Below are 17,723 nucleotides of genomic sequence, written 5' to 3' on the forward strand. Positions count from 1 at the left end.
ACACTAGCCCTAACACTAAAGATACTCGTCAAACTAGCCCTAACCCTGACCCTAGCAGTAAATCAAAACCAAGCAATAGCCCTAATACTAAACCTTAACTTAAACCAAATTCTAATACTACACCTAGACCTAACCGTAGCCCTAATTTGAGTCCAACCTTAGCCTGAATACTAACCCTGACTCTGACTCGTATCCTAACACTCACCCTAGCTCTAAACACCATCCTAACCTTAAACCAAACACTTACAGTAACCCTAGCCATAATTTGAGTCCTAACCTTAACCTTAAAACTAACCCTGGCCCTGACTACTAACCTAACACTAAAACTAGCTCTAAATATCACCCAAGCCTTAAACCTAATTCTAACACTAGAGGTCTAACTCCTAACCATAACTCTAAAATTAACCCTAATTGTAACCCTAGTTCTTACATTAGCTGTTACTCTAACCCTAGCCCTAATCCTAACACAAAAATTAGCCCTAATCTTAGCTCTAAACCTAGCTTTCACCCTAACCATAGCCCTAACCCTAGCTCTAACTCTATCCCTTACCGTAAGCCAAACCCTAACACTAAATATAATCCTAATTCTAACACTAGTCCTTAACCTAACCCAAATCTTAATCATATTACTACTCCTAACTCTAGCCCTCATTCTAGCTCTAACCATAACCCAAACCCTAACCCTAACCCTGAACCTTATTCTGACCCTAACACTAATCGTGGGTCTAAACCTGAACCTAACCCTAAACCAAACTCTAACACTAGCCCTAGACCTAAACCTAATCCTAAATCTAGCCATAACTCTAGCCCTAGACCTAAAGAAAAAACCTAGACCTTGCCCTAATAATAACACTTAGCCTAAGCCAAACACTAACTCTTCCCCTAGACCTAATCCTAGTCCTAATTCTGGCTTTAATTCTAACCATAATCCTAATCTGAAGACTGACCCTGACATTAATCCTAGCTCTAAACATCACCCTAACCCTGAAACTATACCTAGCCCTAACATTAACCCTAAAACTAGCCGCAATCATAACAAGTTCTTAATTTAGCCATAGCCCTAACCTATTGACAAACCTAGCTCTAATCTAATCCCTACCCTATTTTTAACTCTAAAGCTAACCCTAACGCTAAGCATAGCCCTAACCCTAAGCCTAAACCTAACCTTATATCCAATCCTAAGCATAACACTAGCCCTAACCTTAACTCTAACCCTTTTCATTACCCCAAGGATAACCCTAACCCTTATGTTAACCCTAGACCAAACCCTAATCCTATGCCCATCCCAAACCCTATCCATTACCCTACAGCTAACTTGAACCCTAAATATAAAACTATTGTTAAGCTATCACTAAACCTAATGTTAATTCAAGCCCTAAACATAAACCATAACCTAACCTTAACCCTAACCCTGACCCTAATAATACCCCTAGCTCTAAACCTGACACTAACCATAAACCTAACCCTTACAATAGACCTAGATATAAACCTAACCCTAATGCTATCCCTAACTCTAACCATAAACCTGACATTAGCCCTAGCTCTAATCCTAGTCCTAACCCTAACACAAACCTTAACCCACATCTTAGACATAATCCTCGCCTTCATCATAACCCTAACCCTAACCCTAATTCTAACTCTCACCCTATCCCTAAAACTAGGTATAAACTCACCCCTTACCCTAAACCTAACCCTAATCCAAACCCTAACACTAAACCTAGCCCTAACCCTAGGCCTAACTCTAACATTAACACTTGCCCTAATCTCAGACTTAACTTAGCCCTATCCCTAACACTAAACATAACCCTAGCCCTAAGACTAACTATAACTCTTAACTTAGACCTATAGGGTAGTACTAAACGTTTTCCTTACCATTACCCTAAACCTAGACCTAATCTTAACCCTAACCCTAGCCCTAGCCCTAAAACAAAACCAAGTTATAGCCCTAATCTTTACCCTTAACCTAAACCAAACCCTAACCTTACACCTAGCCCTAACCCTATCCATAACCGTATCCCTAATTCTAGTCCTAACCTGAAAACTAACCCTGACCCTGACTCTGAGCCTAACACTAAACCTAGCTCTAAAATCATTGTAACCATAAATCTAACCCTAACACTAGACCTAGCCTTAACCCTAACTTCATAACTAGCGCTAGTCATAACCCTACTTTGTGCATTAGCCATAGTCTTAACCCTAGCCCTAACCTAACCCAAAACCTAGCCTTAATCAGAGTCCTTATCCTAGCTTTAAACCTTAACTTAAACCTAACACTAACCCAAACAAAATCCCTAATTCTATACATAACCCTAGCCCTAAACTTAGGTCTAACTCTATCCAATACCCTAATGATAACCCTAACCCTTGTGCTAACCATAGGCCTAACCCTAACCTTACCCATTACACTAAACCACAACTAAACCTTAAACCTAACCCTGTCATTACCCTAACCCTAAATCTAATGCTAATTTGAGCCCTAAACTTAAACCCTAACCTAACCCAAACACTAACCTTGATTCTGACCCTAATAATATCCTTAGCTTTAAAACTGACCCTTACCCTAAATATAACCTTTACACTGGACCAAGCCATAAACCTAACACTAAATGTATCCCTAATTGTAACCCTAGACCTGAAATTAGACCTAGACCTAATACTAGCCCTTAACCTAATACAAACACTAGCCCTCAACCTAGCCCTAAACCCTAGCCTTTATCATAACCTTAACCCTAACCCTGGCCCTAACCCTAATACTAACCCTCGCCAAGCCCTCAATCTTGCTATAACCCATTCCTTTAAACTAAATGTAACCTTAACTCTAACCCTAAACCTAGGCCTAAACCTAACACCAACCCTAGACCTAATTTAGCCCTATCCCTAACTATAACCCTAAACCTAGCCATAAGACGAACTCTCTCACACTAGCCCTATCACTAGTTCTAACCCTATTCCTTACCATAAACATAACCCTAGCCCTAACCATTGTCCTAACCCTTGCCCTATCTTTAGCCCTAGCACTAACCATAGATCAACACCTATTTCTAAATCTAACCCTAATCTGAAGCCTAAGCCTAACCCATACACTAGCCCTAAGCCTAAAACTAATCCTAAAACTAGCCCTAACCCTGGCCATAGCCTAAAACAAAACTGAGCCATACCTCTAACACTAATCCTTAAACTAAACAAAACCCTAACCATACACCTACCCCTAACCCTACACCTAATTAGAGTTTTAAGCCGAACCCTAAAACTAACTCTGACCCTGACTCTGACACTAATATTAACCCCAGCTCTAAACATCACCCTGACCTTAAACCTAACCCTAACACTCAACCTAGCCCTAACCTTAATCCTAAAATTAGCCCCCAATGTAACTCTAGTACTTACATTAGCCATAACATTAACCATAGCACTAAATTAACCTGAATCCTAGCCATAATCTGAGCCCTATCCTGAGCTTTAAACCTAAACCAATCCCTAATCATAACCCTAGCCCTAATCATAACCATAACCCTAGCCCCAACCCTAGTTTAACCCTATCCATTACCATAAACATAACCCTAACCCTAATGCTAACCCTAGGTCTGAACCTAAAGCTATCTCTAACCTTATTTTTATACATAACCCTAAACCTAACCTGGGCCCAAATATTAACCCTATCATTACTCTAACCCTAACCCTAACACTAGTTCAATCCCTAACTTTAGACCTTAACCTATTCCAAACCTTAACCCAGACCTTGTCCATAAAAATACACCTAGCCCTAATCCTGACCCTATCCCTAAATCTAACCCTTACACTAGACGTAGCCATAATCCTAAACATAAAATTACCTTTAAACCTAATTCGAGACCTGAAATTAGCCGTACCCCAAAACCTAGCCCTAACCCTAAAACAAACATTAGCCCTCATCCCAGCACTAAACCTAGCCTTAATCATAACAGTAACTGTAACCCAAGCTCCAACCTAATTCTTAATATCACCCTACCTCTAAACCTAGCTATAACATTCTCTCTTTACTTAAGCTTAATACTAACTCAGACCCTACTCTATATTTAAGCTGAACAGTAACCATAGACCTAATCCTAGCCCTAATTTATCCATTTCCCTAACCCAAGCCCTAAGACTAACTCTAACTCACACTAGCTCTATCCCTAGTTCTAATCCTATTACATACTATAATTTGACCCTAGCCCTAACCCTTGCCCTATCCTCAGTCCTAACCCTAAACATAGATATAACCCTAAATCTAAATCTAACCCTGAACCTAAGCTTAAGCCTAACACTAACACTAGCCCTAACCATAACACTAATCATAAAATTAGCACTAACCCTAACCCTAGCAGTAATACAAAACCAAGCAATAGCCTTAACCCTAAACATTAACTTAAGACACAGTAACACTACATCTAGACCTAACCCTAGCCCTAAATTCGACTCCTAACCCTAACCTTAAAAGTAACCCTGACACAGACTCGTATCCTAATGCTTACCCTAGCTCTAGACCCCATCCTAACCTTAAACAAAAGCCTATCAGTAACCCTATCGCTAATTCGAGTCGTAAGCCTAACCCTGACCATGACTCATATTCTAACACTAACCCTAGTTCTAAATATCACCCTAACCTTAAACCTAACCCTAACACTATACCTACCCCTACCCCTAACCCTAAAACTAACTCTAATTGTAACCCTAGTTCTAACATTAGACAATGCCCTAACCCTAGCCCTAACCCTATAACAAATCAAGCCCTAATCCAAGCTGTAAACCTAGCTTTAACCCTAACCCTAACTCTAACCCTAACCCTAGATCTAACCTTATCCCTTACCCTAAGCAAAACCCTAACCCTCATGGTAGCCTTAGACCTATCCCTAATCCTTAGGCTAACCAAAATCCTAACCCCATTAATAGTTCTAAATCTAGCCCTCATTTTAGCTCTAATCCTATCCCAAATTCTAATGCTAACCCTGACCATTATTCTGATCCTAACATTAAACTTAGGTCTAAACCTGACCCTAACCCTAGACCAAACTCTAACACTGGCACTACCGATAAACTTATTCCTAAACCTAACTCTACCACTAGCCTTAGACCTAAATCTAATCCTAAATCTAGCCTTAGCCCTAGACCTAAACAAAAACCTAGTCCTAGCCCTAACAATAACCCTTACCCTAACCCAAACACTACCCCTACCCCTAGACCTAAACCTAGTCCTAATTCTGGCTATAACCCTAACTCTAACTCTAACTCTAACCTGAACACTGACCAGCCTTTAACATTAACCCTACCTCTAAACCTGACCCTAACTGAAAATATAAACCTAACACTAGACCTAGCCTTAACCCTAACCCTAAAACTAGCCCTACTCATATACCTAGTTCTTACATTACCCACAGCCCTAACCCTAGGCCTAAACCCAACACAAAACCTAGAGCTAATCCTAGGCCTTAACCTAGCCCTAAGCATAACCCTAACCCTAACCCTAGCCCTAATCCTAACTTAACCCTAGGCTTAGTCCCAACCCTAGCTCAAAGCCTAACACTTACCATAAATATAAACCTAGAAATATCCATAAATCTAACCCTAACCCTAGCCCTAATCCTAATCTTAACCCTAGCCCTAACCCCGATTCTAAATCTACAAAATACACTAAACCTAACCCTAAACCTATTGGTAACCCTAGCCTTAACCCTAACCATAACCCTAACCCTAACCAGAAAACTAAACATAGACCTAACCCTAAACCTAACACTTGCTATAACCCTAACCCTAGCTCAAAACCTAACCCTTACCTTAAACCTAAACATAACCATAGCCCTAACCTTAACCCTAAACTTAAATCTAACCCTAACCCTAAACCTAAATCTAACCGTATCCATTACACTAAACCTAACCCTAACCCTAATGATAATCCTAGCCCTAACCCTAACTCTAACCCTAAAGTTACTGTAATTCTATTCCAAAGCTGAAGCATTCAGAAACATATTTATCCGAAAGTACTGTTTGAGACAACAGGGAAATATACATGTAATGAACTACCTCCCCAAATTATTTGGTCAGATTTCTTTGATAGTGCACAAGATTCATCTGTTAGCTTGCCCCACTAGGCTCACTTATTTTGGGACTTCTATGATAAAAGGGTCTTTAAACAGATTAGGGTTTGTTTTATGTTTAGGGTAAGGGCTAGGTTTAAACCTAGTGTTAGGGTTAGGATCATGTATCTTTGATACTGGGCAGGATTCATATTTTACCTAGCCTCACAATGTTCCCTGGTTTGGGCCTTCTTGGTTCAATGGTTTGCTGTCAGGAACAGTTTGTATTTTAAGGTTTCACTTAATTTTGAACTATTTTGTTGAAGAGAAATGGAGCATGAAATCAAACAGGGTTGGTGCTAGCTGCTTGAAACTGCACACAATCAATTCTCTGTGGGCACTCTCTGGTTTGTTCCTTGTTGCCCTCAGCTGAAACATGCAAAGCAACTTTATTTCAGAGCACTTTTGGAGAAATAAAGGAAATATGCATATACTGAAACACTTCCCCCAATTATTTGCTCAGATTTCTTTGATATTGTGAAGGATTCATCTGTTAGCTTGCCCCACTAGGCTCCATTAGTTTGGGACTTCTATGATCAAAGGTTCTCTAAACAGGCTAGGGTGAGCTGTAGGGTTAGGATTAAGGATAGATCTAGTGTTAGGTTTACAGTAGTTTTGTTCAAATTTCTTTGATACTAGGCAGGATTTATCTTTTACCTAGCCTTACTATCTTATCCTGGTTTGGGCCTTCTAGGTTCACTGGTTTGCTGTCAGTATTTCAGATTTTTTTTAAAGATTTCACTTCATTTTGACCTATATGGATAAATGGAAATGGAGCTGGAAATCAAACAGGGTTTTTGGTAGCTGCTTGAAACTTCACACTCTCAATCAGTTCTCTGTGAGGACACTCTGGTTTTATCCTTGTGAATGTATCCCAAAGATGAGGCATGCAAAAATAACACTATGTGAGGGCATTTTAGGAGACAACAGGAAAACATGCATATACTGAACTACTTCCCCCAATCATTTGGTCAGATTTCTTTCATACTGGGCAGGGTTCATCTGTTAGCTTGCCCCACTAGGCTCTTCCTTCTATGATCAAAGGTACTCTGAACAGGTTAGGTTACAGTTAGGTCTAGTGTTAGGGTTAGAGTTTGTCTTGTTCAAATTTCTTTGATGCTGGGCAGGATATATTTTTACCTAGCCTTACTATGTTCCCCAGATTTCGGCCTTCTCAGTTCAATTCTTTGCTGACAGGAACAATTTGTATTTTATGGATTCACTTCATTTTGATCTACATGGGTAAATGGACATAGAGCTGGAAATCAAACAAGGTTGGTGCTAACTGCTTAAAACTTCATACACTCAATCAGTTCTCTGTGGGCACTCTCTGGTTTGTTCCTTGTGTAATGATTAATAAGCTGAAGCATGCAATATGGATTTATCTGAGAACACTTTAGGAGAAAACAGGGAAATATGCATGTACAGAAATAGCTAACCCAATTATTTTGTCAGATATCTTTGAAACTGCCCATGATTCATCTCTAAGCTTACCCCACTAGACTCCCCAATTTTGAAACTTCTATGATCAAAGTTTCTCTAAACAGATTAGGTTTAGTGTTGTGTTAGACTTAGTGTTAGGACTAGGTTTAGACCAGGTGTTAGGGTTAGAGTTTTTTTTTTTTTTTTTATTTCTATGATACTGGGCAGGATTCACCTTTTTTCCTATTTTGACTATACTCCAAATGTTTGGGCCTCCTACGTAAAAGGGTTTTCTCTCAGGAACAGTTTCAATTTTCGTTTCTCTTCTTTTTGCCCTATAGGGGTGAATGGAAATGAAGCTGGAAATCAAACAGGGTTTGTGCTAGCTACTTGTAAAAGGTTAATAAAATAGGTACTTGTCATTCCGTTTTTCTGTATGCTTAACAAAACACTGTTGAAATCCTGAGAACTGTTTGCTAATCTTGTTCCCAGAATGTGCTGTCCCCAACTGCGAAACTGCAGAATGCACTCCCTCACTTGGTTGCAGGCAAACTGCCCACTCGCCCTGACCCGTCAATGAACTTCCCTCCCTGCCCTCTCCAAGAAAACTATATAAGCTCTGCTTAAGCTGTTCCCAGTGCTCTATCTCTCTTTGCTCTAGTGAGCCCTGAGCCCCAGCATGCTGGTCTCCAAATAAACCCTTTTTGCTGTTGCATGAGACAGTCTCTTGGTGGTCTCTTCCTCTGACATTTCGCTGGTCCCTTACATTTGGTGCATTGCCCGGGAAGTGCGCATCGCCGGACAGGGAGACCCCAACAGACTCCTTTGGGGGGGTAAGTAAGGTGCCTCTTATTCTTCTTCTTCTTCATCTCCTCCTTCTTCTCCTTGTTTTTCCTTTGCGATCGCTCAGAGCTTGGTTTTTGGCTCAGTGGAGAGCGTGAGCTCTCAGAGCCTTTCTGGTTTTTCAGTTTGGGTTGGCAAAGTGTGTTTGCCAGCGGAGAGCATGAGCTCCCCCTGGCGGTGGTGGACAGACGTGTCCTGAAGCCACAGGCCACATTCTTCAAGGGACGCCTTGAAGGACTCTGGGAGGGACAGAAGTGCCCTCATCTGGGAGGGACGGAAGTGCCCTCATCTGGTATATTCTCCTTCCAACCCGTCTGTTCTTGCCGGCAATTCTTTCTCTCAGGTTGAATTCACTGTCTGTTTTTAATCTTTGCCTCTGAACTTGTGTTACACGTTTACTGTGTGTGTCTGTGTTTGTGTCACGTTTGTATTGTCCCTGTCTTTGTTCAAGTAACTTTCATTTTCATTTTCAAGTAACTGACCCTTGATCACTGGACTGAAGTCCACTTAAGGGCTCAGAATCTTTCTTTTTCAGTAAAATGCCGGACTTGGCAGACTCTCTGTGCCTTAGAATGGCACACCTTTGGAGTTGGATGGCCTCCAGAAGAATCTTTCTACTCCCCACTAATTCAAAAAGTCAAAGATATTGTTTTTCAGCCAGGGCCACATAGCCATCCAGATCAACAGCCGTATATCTTAACTTGGCAGGACCTCTGTGAATCTCCTCCATGGGTGAAGCCTTTTCTTGTCCCTGTCCCCGCTCCTACTCCTCCCCCCACGATTCTATCTCTCAAACCCTCTGCTCCTCCTCCACCCTCTGTTCTCCCTGAGTCTCAAGATTTGACTCTACTGGACTCTCCTCCCTTTCCTTATCCCCTGCCTTTGTTCCCCAACCCCCAACACCCTCTAAGTGAATCTCCTGCTGCTGACTCAGCCTCTCCACCATTGGAGGAAGTTAAGCCGGCCCGGCACCCTCCAGATGACTTCCCCGAGGCACACATAGCCCCTCCTCCCCTGGAGGAAGCTGGCCCGGCTAAAGGAACTCGCTGGCAGCGAATGATTAAAAACCCTGAAGCCCCCGTGATACTTCCCCTCCGTCTTTATGGGCCAATGATAGAGGATGGCCATGGTGGAGAAATGCAAGCCTACCAGTATTGGCCTTTCTCCTCTTCAGATCTATATAACTGGAAAAATAACAATCCCCCTTTTTCTGAGGACCCCACCCAGCTCACATGTCTGATTGAGTCATTGATGTTTTCACACCAGCCTACTTGGGATGACTGCCAACAACTCTTAGGCACTCTCTTCATGACAGAGGAATGAGAGAGAATCCTCCTGGAAGCTAGAAAAAAATATCCTCGGACCAGATGAGCGACCGACACAACTTCCCAACATAATCGAAGCCAACTTCCCCTTGAACCGACCAAACTGGGACCCCAACACCTTTGAAGGTAGGGAGCATCTGTCCACTTATCACCGGGCTCTAATAGTTCGTCTCCGAGCAGCCACTAGACGGCCAACTAATTTGGCCAAGGTAAGAGAGATTATTCAAGGGCCTAATGAATCTCCCTCTATGTTTCTGGAGAGAATTATGGAGGCATATAGGAGATATACTCCTTTTGATCCTCAGGCGGAGGATCAAAAGGCATCTGTCACGATGGCCTTTATTGGGCAAGCTGCCCTGGATATTAAAAGAATGTTACAATGCTTAGATGGATTACAAGATATGACTCTGAGAGATTTAGTCAGAGAAGCCAAGAAGGTATACTATAAGAGAGAAACTGAGGAAGAGAAGGAACAAAGGAGGGAGAAAGAAAGGGAGCAAATGGAGGATAAAAGAAGCAAAAGACAGACTGAGGCATTGACTAAGGTCCTGGTCACAACAACAAATAGGCCAGTAGTTAAGAGACAGGGAGACAGAAAGGGATACCTGGGCCCACGCCAGAAGCCACCACCTCTGGCCTCAGATCAATGTGCCTACTGTAGAGAAAAAGGACACTGGACCAAATAGTGCCCTAGGAAGAAACAGCCACGCCAGCCAGCCATTCTAACTCTGGAGGATGACTAGGAAAGTCGGGGCTCAGATCCCCTCCCTGAGCTCAGGGTAACTTTTGATGTGGAGGGGACCCCAGTAAACTTTGAAGTGGATACAGGGGAAGTATACTCAGCCCTTAAGGACCCATTGGGCCCTCTATCAACTAAAAGATCTCTAGTTCAAGGGACTAATGGCAGTAAATATCGCGCTTGGACAACTAAGAGGACCATGGACCTGGGAAAAGGAAAAGTCCATCACTCCTTCCTAGTGATCCCAGAATGCCCGGCCCCATTGATGGGCAGAGATCTGCTCACCAAGCTCTGGGCCAGAATAACTTTTAACCCTGAAGGCCCCCAAATGGAATTTCTAAATCCTTCAGTAAAAACTCCTATAGTCATGGCTTTAACTATGTCAGTAGAAGATGAACATCAACTCTTCACACCCCCCATGACTGATCAAACAGGCAAGCTATCCCAGAAATGGATAACAGATTACCCAAATGCCTGGGTAGAAACTGCTGGGTTAGGCCTAGCCATAAAACAACCTCCAATAATGGTGGAGTTAAAAACCTCAGCCTCCCCAATTAATATTAAACAATATCCTCTGAGCAAAGAAGCTAAAGATGGGATAAGGCCCCATATTCAGAAATATCTGGCCTTAGGGGTCCTAAGGCCCTGTCAATAAGCCTGGAACACTCCCCTGCTACCAGTAAAAAAGCCAGGAACCGGGGACTATTGCCCCATTCAATACCTAAGAGAGATCAACAACAAAGTGCAGGACATTCACCCCACAGTACCTAATCCGTACAATCTGCTTAGCACCCTGAACCCTGAGCGAAAATGGTATACTGTCCTGGACTTAAAAGATGCTTTATTTTGCTTGCCTCTGCATAAAGATAGTCAGCTGCTGTTTGCTTTCGAGTGGGTAGACCCAGAAACCGGAATGTCTGGTCAACTAACTTGGACCAGACTCCCACAGGGGTTCAAAAACTCCCCCACTCTCTTTGATGAAGCCCTCCACAGAGATCTCAACAACTTCAGAACCATGCACCCTGAAGTCACCCTACTCCAATATGTGGATGACCTGCTACTGGCAGCAGACACCAAGGAAAACTGTGAGTCTGGGACCCAAGCACTACTATCTGAGCTTGCTCAACTTGGGTATAGAGCTTCTGTCAAAAAGGCCCAAATTTTCCAGCAAGAAGTAATCTTCCTGGGCTATTCCCTTGGGGGCAGTAAACAATGGCTCACTGAGCCCAGAAAACAAACCGTTGTGCAGATACCACCCCCATCTAATAGGAGGCAACTCAGAGAGTTTCTTGGGACTGCTGGCTTTTGCAGGTTATGGATACCTGGGTTTGTATCCTTAGCTGCTCCTTTATACCCGTTGTTAAAGGGAAATGCCCAATCCCAATGGAACCCTGAGCACCAACAAGCTTTTGATAACATCCAAAGGGCACTGCTATCTGCTCTGGCCTTAGCACTCCTGGATGTAGAAAAAGCCTTTACTCTCTACATTGAGGAAAAGAAAGGAATAGCACGAGGAGTGCTCACTCAGACTCTAAGACCCTGGAGAAGGCCTATAGCCTACTTATCTAAAAAGCTGGACCCAGTGGCTAGTGGATAGCTCCATTGCCTAAAAGCTATAGCAGTGGTGGCCCTACTAATCAAGGATGCTGATAAGTTAACGCTGGGGCAGAAGCTAACCATTATAGCCCCCCATGCCCTAGAGATCATCATCCGCCAGTCACCAGACAGATGGCTATCAAACTCTAGAATAACACACTATCAGAGCCTGTTGCTTGACAAGGACAGAATAATACTGGGACCCCCCACCCCACTTAACCCGGCTACACTACTACCTGAACAATCATCAGAACCCGTCACTCATGACTGTCAACATATACTGGCAGAAGAAACCAGTATTCGACGGGATTTAAAGGATCAGCCACTGCCCCACCCTGAGGTCATATGGTTCACTGATGGCAGCAGCTTTCTCCAGGATGGTAAGCAGTGGGCTGGGGCAGCAATAGTTAGCAGAACTAAAGTCATCTGGTCCTCTAGCCTCCCGGAGGGAACATCGGCTCAAAAGGCAGAGCTGATCGCCCTCACAAAGACATTAGAACTAGTGGCAGGCAAAAAGTCCACCATATACACAGATAGTCGTTATGCCTTCGCTACCGCTCATATACACTGGGCTATCTACCAGCAAAGGGGACTATTAACCTCTGCAGGAAAAGAAATAAAAAACAGAGATGAGATCCTCCGCCTCCTCTCAGCAGTGCAAAGCCCTAAAGAACTAGCTATAGTGCACTGTCCAGGACACCAGAAAGGAAACGATCCTGTAGCGGTCGGGAACAGGAGGGTGGATGAAGAGGCTAAATTGGCAGCCCTAAACGGAGTAACCATGTTAACGCTTTCCACATGGGGGGTATATGAGTCAGGAGATTTAACTACATCAGAGCACCCCAACAACTTAAGGACACTGACACTGAACTCCTTGACTACACTGAGCCCAGCTTGCAATTTCAGAAAGCCCTACACTACGTTAAAAATGTACATCAACTCACTCACCTTGGTTTAAAGAAAGTGCAGGCATTCCTAAAGGATCAAGAACAGAGTTTTCCACTAACCGACTCACAGAGAAAGGAAATAGCTGAACGAGTAACAAAAGCCTGTCGGGCCTGTCAATTGGTTAATGCTTACCCCGCCAAGCTTCCTGTAGGAAGGTGCCTTCGAGGGACCAGACCAGGACAATTTTGGGAAGTGGACTTTACTGAAATTAAGCCAGCAAGGTATGGACTTAAATATCTCCTAATCGTTTTAGATGCATTTTCAGGATGGATTGAAGCCTTCCCCACAACAAGAGAAATGGTGCAAATGGTGGTCAAGAAGATCCTGGAAGATATTTTTCCAAGATACGGCCTGCCTAAGGTAATAGGGTCTGATTATGGACCGGCGTTCGTGGCCCAGGTAAGTCAGGGGTTAGCCAGGACCCTGGGGATTAATTGGAGGTTACATTGCGCTTATAGACCCCAGAGCTCAGGACAAATAGAAAGAATGAATAGAACCATTAAAGAGACCTTGACGAAATTAAGCTTGGAGACCGGCATAAAAGATTGGACTAGCTCCTGCCTTATGCACTGTTTCGTGCAAGAAATTCTCCCTCTGTTTCTTTGTGTAACCTCACCCCCTATGAAATTCTCTATGGTGCCCCTCCTCCAGTAAGGGACCTGACCCCAACTCTAAGACCTAACAATTCCTTTCACACCCCCTTGCTTGACAGACTTAAATCTCTTGAAAGAACCCAGCGATACCTGTGAAAACAGCTGGCCACTGCCTATCAACCTGGAGACGAAGGGACTCCACATCAATATCAAGTGGGGAACTTCGTCTACGTAAGATGACATCAGGTGTCATCCCTAGAACCCCGCTGGAAAGGACCATACCAGGTGCTTCTTATAACACCTACAGCGGTAAAGGTAGACGGAATCACTTCCTGGATCCATGCCTCTCATCTCAAGCCTGCGCCCTGTCCAGACTCTGGCTGGAAATTGGAAAAGACTGGTAACCCTCTCAAATTGCGTATTCACCATGTGGATACGGCTATGGATTCTCCCCATGATCACCAGTAGTCCTAACCCTCATCCTCCCATTCAGCAGCGATGGCTGATCACAAATCCTACTGGACAGGAAGTATGGTCGATCTCGCATACAGCCCCCTTAGGGACCTGGTGGCCATCTCTCCACCCAGACATTTGTCATCTGGCTATAGGCCTTTCCTATTGGGACATCCCTGATGAAAAAGATCCCACTAAAATTCCATTAAATCCCTTCCGTACCATAGATAATGGAAACAAACATTATGGATGTAGGGACATGCAAGCCAGATGTAGGTTGGCTAGCCTGGATTATTATGTTTGCCCGGCGGACTATCGAAGCTGCAAACAGTCACGGCTGTGTGGGGGAAAAGCCGACTTCTTCTGTAAGTCATGGGGATGTGAGCATACAGGGGCTGTCTGGTGGAACCCAAACTCCCCTGATAGTCTGATTCGGGTAAGAAGAAATAATACTAAGTTAAATCCCAAACAATGTCTCCCATTTAAACGGAGCCCCCAAGCGGGGACTTCTGGACTAGTTGACCCTACTCCATGTGACACAAATAGCCTATGCAACCCCCTAAATATAACCTTCACCTCCAAAGGAAGAAACCAAAATATCTGGGTATGACTTTCAGGAAAAACCTATAGAATGCAATTTTACACCACAGGATATGATTTTGGCCTTTGGTTCACTATCAGGTTTGAGAGAAAAGAAATTCCCTTGGCCATAGGGCCCAATCCCCTCAAGCCAGGAATTGGGCCTCATATACCACCCAAACCTAAATCTACAAGGGCCCTTTCACTTTCCCATACTCCTCAAGTTTCACCTTCATTTACTTCCCCAATCCAGAGTGAAGTCAACCCTTTCCCCTGGGGGCTAATTGAAGGAGCCTTTGCGGTGCTGAATTTCACACAACCAGACCTCACTCAGTCTTGTTGGCTCTGTCTCTCCTCTGCTCCTCCTTACTATGAAGGGATAGCAATTGATGGGACTGATGCAGTAAAAGCGCAGAGTTCCTCCTGTAATTGGGGTGAAAATCCTAATTTAACCCTCCCAGAAGTAACCGGGGCAGGCTTATGTATAGGGTCTCCACCTAAAAGTAAACAACACTTATGTACCCAGATAAAAAATATTGGCATCACACAGGGTTTCCTTACTCCTGAAAATGGAACTTTGTGGGCATGTGACACCGGGTTAACTCCTTGCATTTCAGCCCAGATATTTAACAGCTCTGTAAATTATTGTGTAATGGTGCAGATGTTTCCCAGAGTGTTCTATCATGATGCAGGTTCATTTGAAGATCAAATAGGGGTGCATACAATCCAGTTTTGCCGGGAACCTGTATCCCTCACTTTAGCCATCTTATTAGGAATGGGAATTGCTGCAGGGGTGGGCACAGGGACCACTGCCCTGGTCCATGGGACACAACAAATGACCCAATTAGAAAGAGCAATGGACCAAAACTTAAAGATATTAGAAACATCCATCAAAGCTTTGCAGGAATCTTTAACCTCTCTCTCTGAAGTTGTTTTACAGAACAGGCGAGGGTTGGGCCTCCTCTTCATGAGAGAAGAGGGCCTTTGTGCTGCATTGAGGGAAGAATGTTGTTTTTATGCCGACCATACTGGAGTTGTAAAAGAATCTATGAGCAAACTAAGAAGACGCCTTGAAGAGAGTCAGAGAGAGAGAGAGAGAGAGGCCCAAAAAGGGTGGTATGAGTCTTGGTTCACACAGTCCCCCTGGTTAACTATGCTTTTATCAGCCCTGGCCAGTCCTTTAATAATTCTTATATTGTTGCTAACTCTAGCACCCTGTTTGCTCAACCGTGTAGTTTCCTTTCTCCAAGCCCAAATTGGACAAGTCAAACTTATGGTAATCAGACAACAATATACCCCACTAGCAGACACAGAATGTGACACCCCCCAATGATCACTTTTATGATTAAAAGTAGCCAGAAGAAGAAGTGGGGAATGAATGGTTAATAAAATAGGTACTTGTCACTCCGTTTTTCTGTATGCTTAACAAAACACTGTTGAAATCCTGAGAACTGTTTGCTAATCTTGTTCCCAGAATGTGCTGTCCCCAACTGCCAAACTGCAGAATGCACTCTTTCACTTGGTTGCAGGCAAACTGCCCACTCGCCTTGACCCGTCAATGAACTTCCCTCCCTGCCCTCTCCAAGAAAAGTATATAAGTTCTGCTTAAGCTGTTCCCAGTGCTCTATCTCTCTTTGCTCTAGAGAGCTCTGAGCCCCAGCATGCTGGTCTCCAAACAAACCCTTTTTGCTGTTGCATGAGACAGTCTCTTGGTGGTCTCTTCCTCCAATGTTTCGCCGGTCCCTTACACTTGAAACTTCACACACTCAGTCAGTTCTCAGTGAATATTCTCTGGTTTGTTTCCTGTGAAGTATCCCTAAGCTGAAGTAGAAAGAAACAGCTTTATCTCTGAGTGCTTTAGGAGCAAGCAAATTACACATGTACTGAAAGAGCTTTGAATGTATTTTGGTCCGTTTACTTTGATACTGTACAGGATTCATCTTTGACCAACCTTAGTAGGCTCCCCAAGTTTGGGCCATCAAGGTTCAATGGTTCATTGTTAGGAAAGTTTGGATTTTTAGTTTTCACTACATTATGGCCTATAGGTGTGAATGGAAATGGAGCTGGCAATCAAACAGGGTTGGTGCTAGCTGCCTGAAACTTCACACACTCAATCACTTTGCTGTCGGCAGGCTCTGTTTTATTCTTGTGAAAGTATCTTAAGCTGAAGCATGAAAAAACAATTTATCCAAGAGCACATTAGGAGAAAACATGGTAAATAGGCATGTACTGAAACACCTTCCCCAAATATTGGTCAGAATTTTTGATGCTGGGCAGGATTCATCTCTTACCTTGCCCTTGTAGGCACCCCAAGTTTAGGACTTTTATGATCAAGCTCTCTAAACAGGAAAGGCTTAGTTTTCAGATTAGGGTTAGGGCTAGGGTTAGAACTAATGTTCGGGTTAGAGTTAGTTTTGTTCAAATTTCTTTGATACCGGTCAGGATTCATCTTTTACCTAGCATTACCATGTTTCCCAGGTTGGGCATTCTCAGTTCAAGGTTTGCTGTCAGGAACAGTTTATGTTTTCTGGTTTCACTCATCTTGACTTTTATGCGTTAGTGTTAGGGTTAGGCCTATGGCTCGGTTTTCTTTTACGGCTAGGGATAGGGTTAGGGCTAGATTTTGAATTAGTGTTAGAGTTAGGGCTAGTGTTAGGGTGAGGTGTAGGCTTAGGGTTAGGGTTAGATTTAGAGTTAGGGTTAGATCCAGGGTTAGGGTTAGGGCTAGGGTGAGTGTTACGATAATGAAAAGGTTATAACGAGGGAAATGGCTAGGATGAGAGTTAGATATAGATTTAGGACTATGCTTAGGCTTAGTGTTAGGGTTAAAGCTAAATTAGTGCTAGAATGAGGGTGCTAAGGTTAGTGTTAGGGATAGGCCTAGGGGTAGGGCTAGGTTTAGGATTAGCATTAGAGTTAGGATTAAGTTTAAAGGAATGGGTGGGTTTATAGCTAGCTTTAGGGCTAGGGTGAGGGTTAGAATTAGGATTAGGGCTAGGGATAGTGTTTAGGTTAGGATTAAGGTGAGGTTTAGGGCTAGGGTTTCTTTTAGGTTAAAGGCTAGAACTAGGCTAGGGCTAATGTCAAGTCTAGAGTTATGATTAAGGATAGTTTTAGGGTTAGGTAATTGCTA

The 17,723-nt window shown here is 43.3% G+C and overlaps 1 protein-coding gene across 1 annotated transcript; it reads left to right on the forward strand.

The window, feature by feature from the left end:
- Positions 1-8,840: 8,840 nt before the first annotated feature.
- On the forward strand, positions 8,841-13,364 carry LOC139703737 (uncharacterized; the record flags this gene model as incomplete). Its single annotated transcript, XM_071607184.1, is given in 4 exon segments — positions 8,841-9,311; positions 9,378-9,704; positions 9,706-12,800; positions 12,839-13,364. Coding segments are annotated over 4 exon segments (4,419 nt in total), but the record flags the coding sequence as incomplete, so codon positions are not given.
- Positions 13,365-17,723: the final 4,359 nt, after the last annotated feature.

Source organism: Marmota flaviventris, unplaced genomic scaffold (genome assembly GCF_047511675.1).
Source record: "Marmota flaviventris isolate mMarFla1 unplaced genomic scaffold, mMarFla1.hap1 Scaffold_116, whole genome shotgun sequence".
NCBI classification, from domain to species: domain Eukaryota; kingdom Metazoa; phylum Chordata; class Mammalia; order Rodentia; family Sciuridae; genus Marmota; species Marmota flaviventris.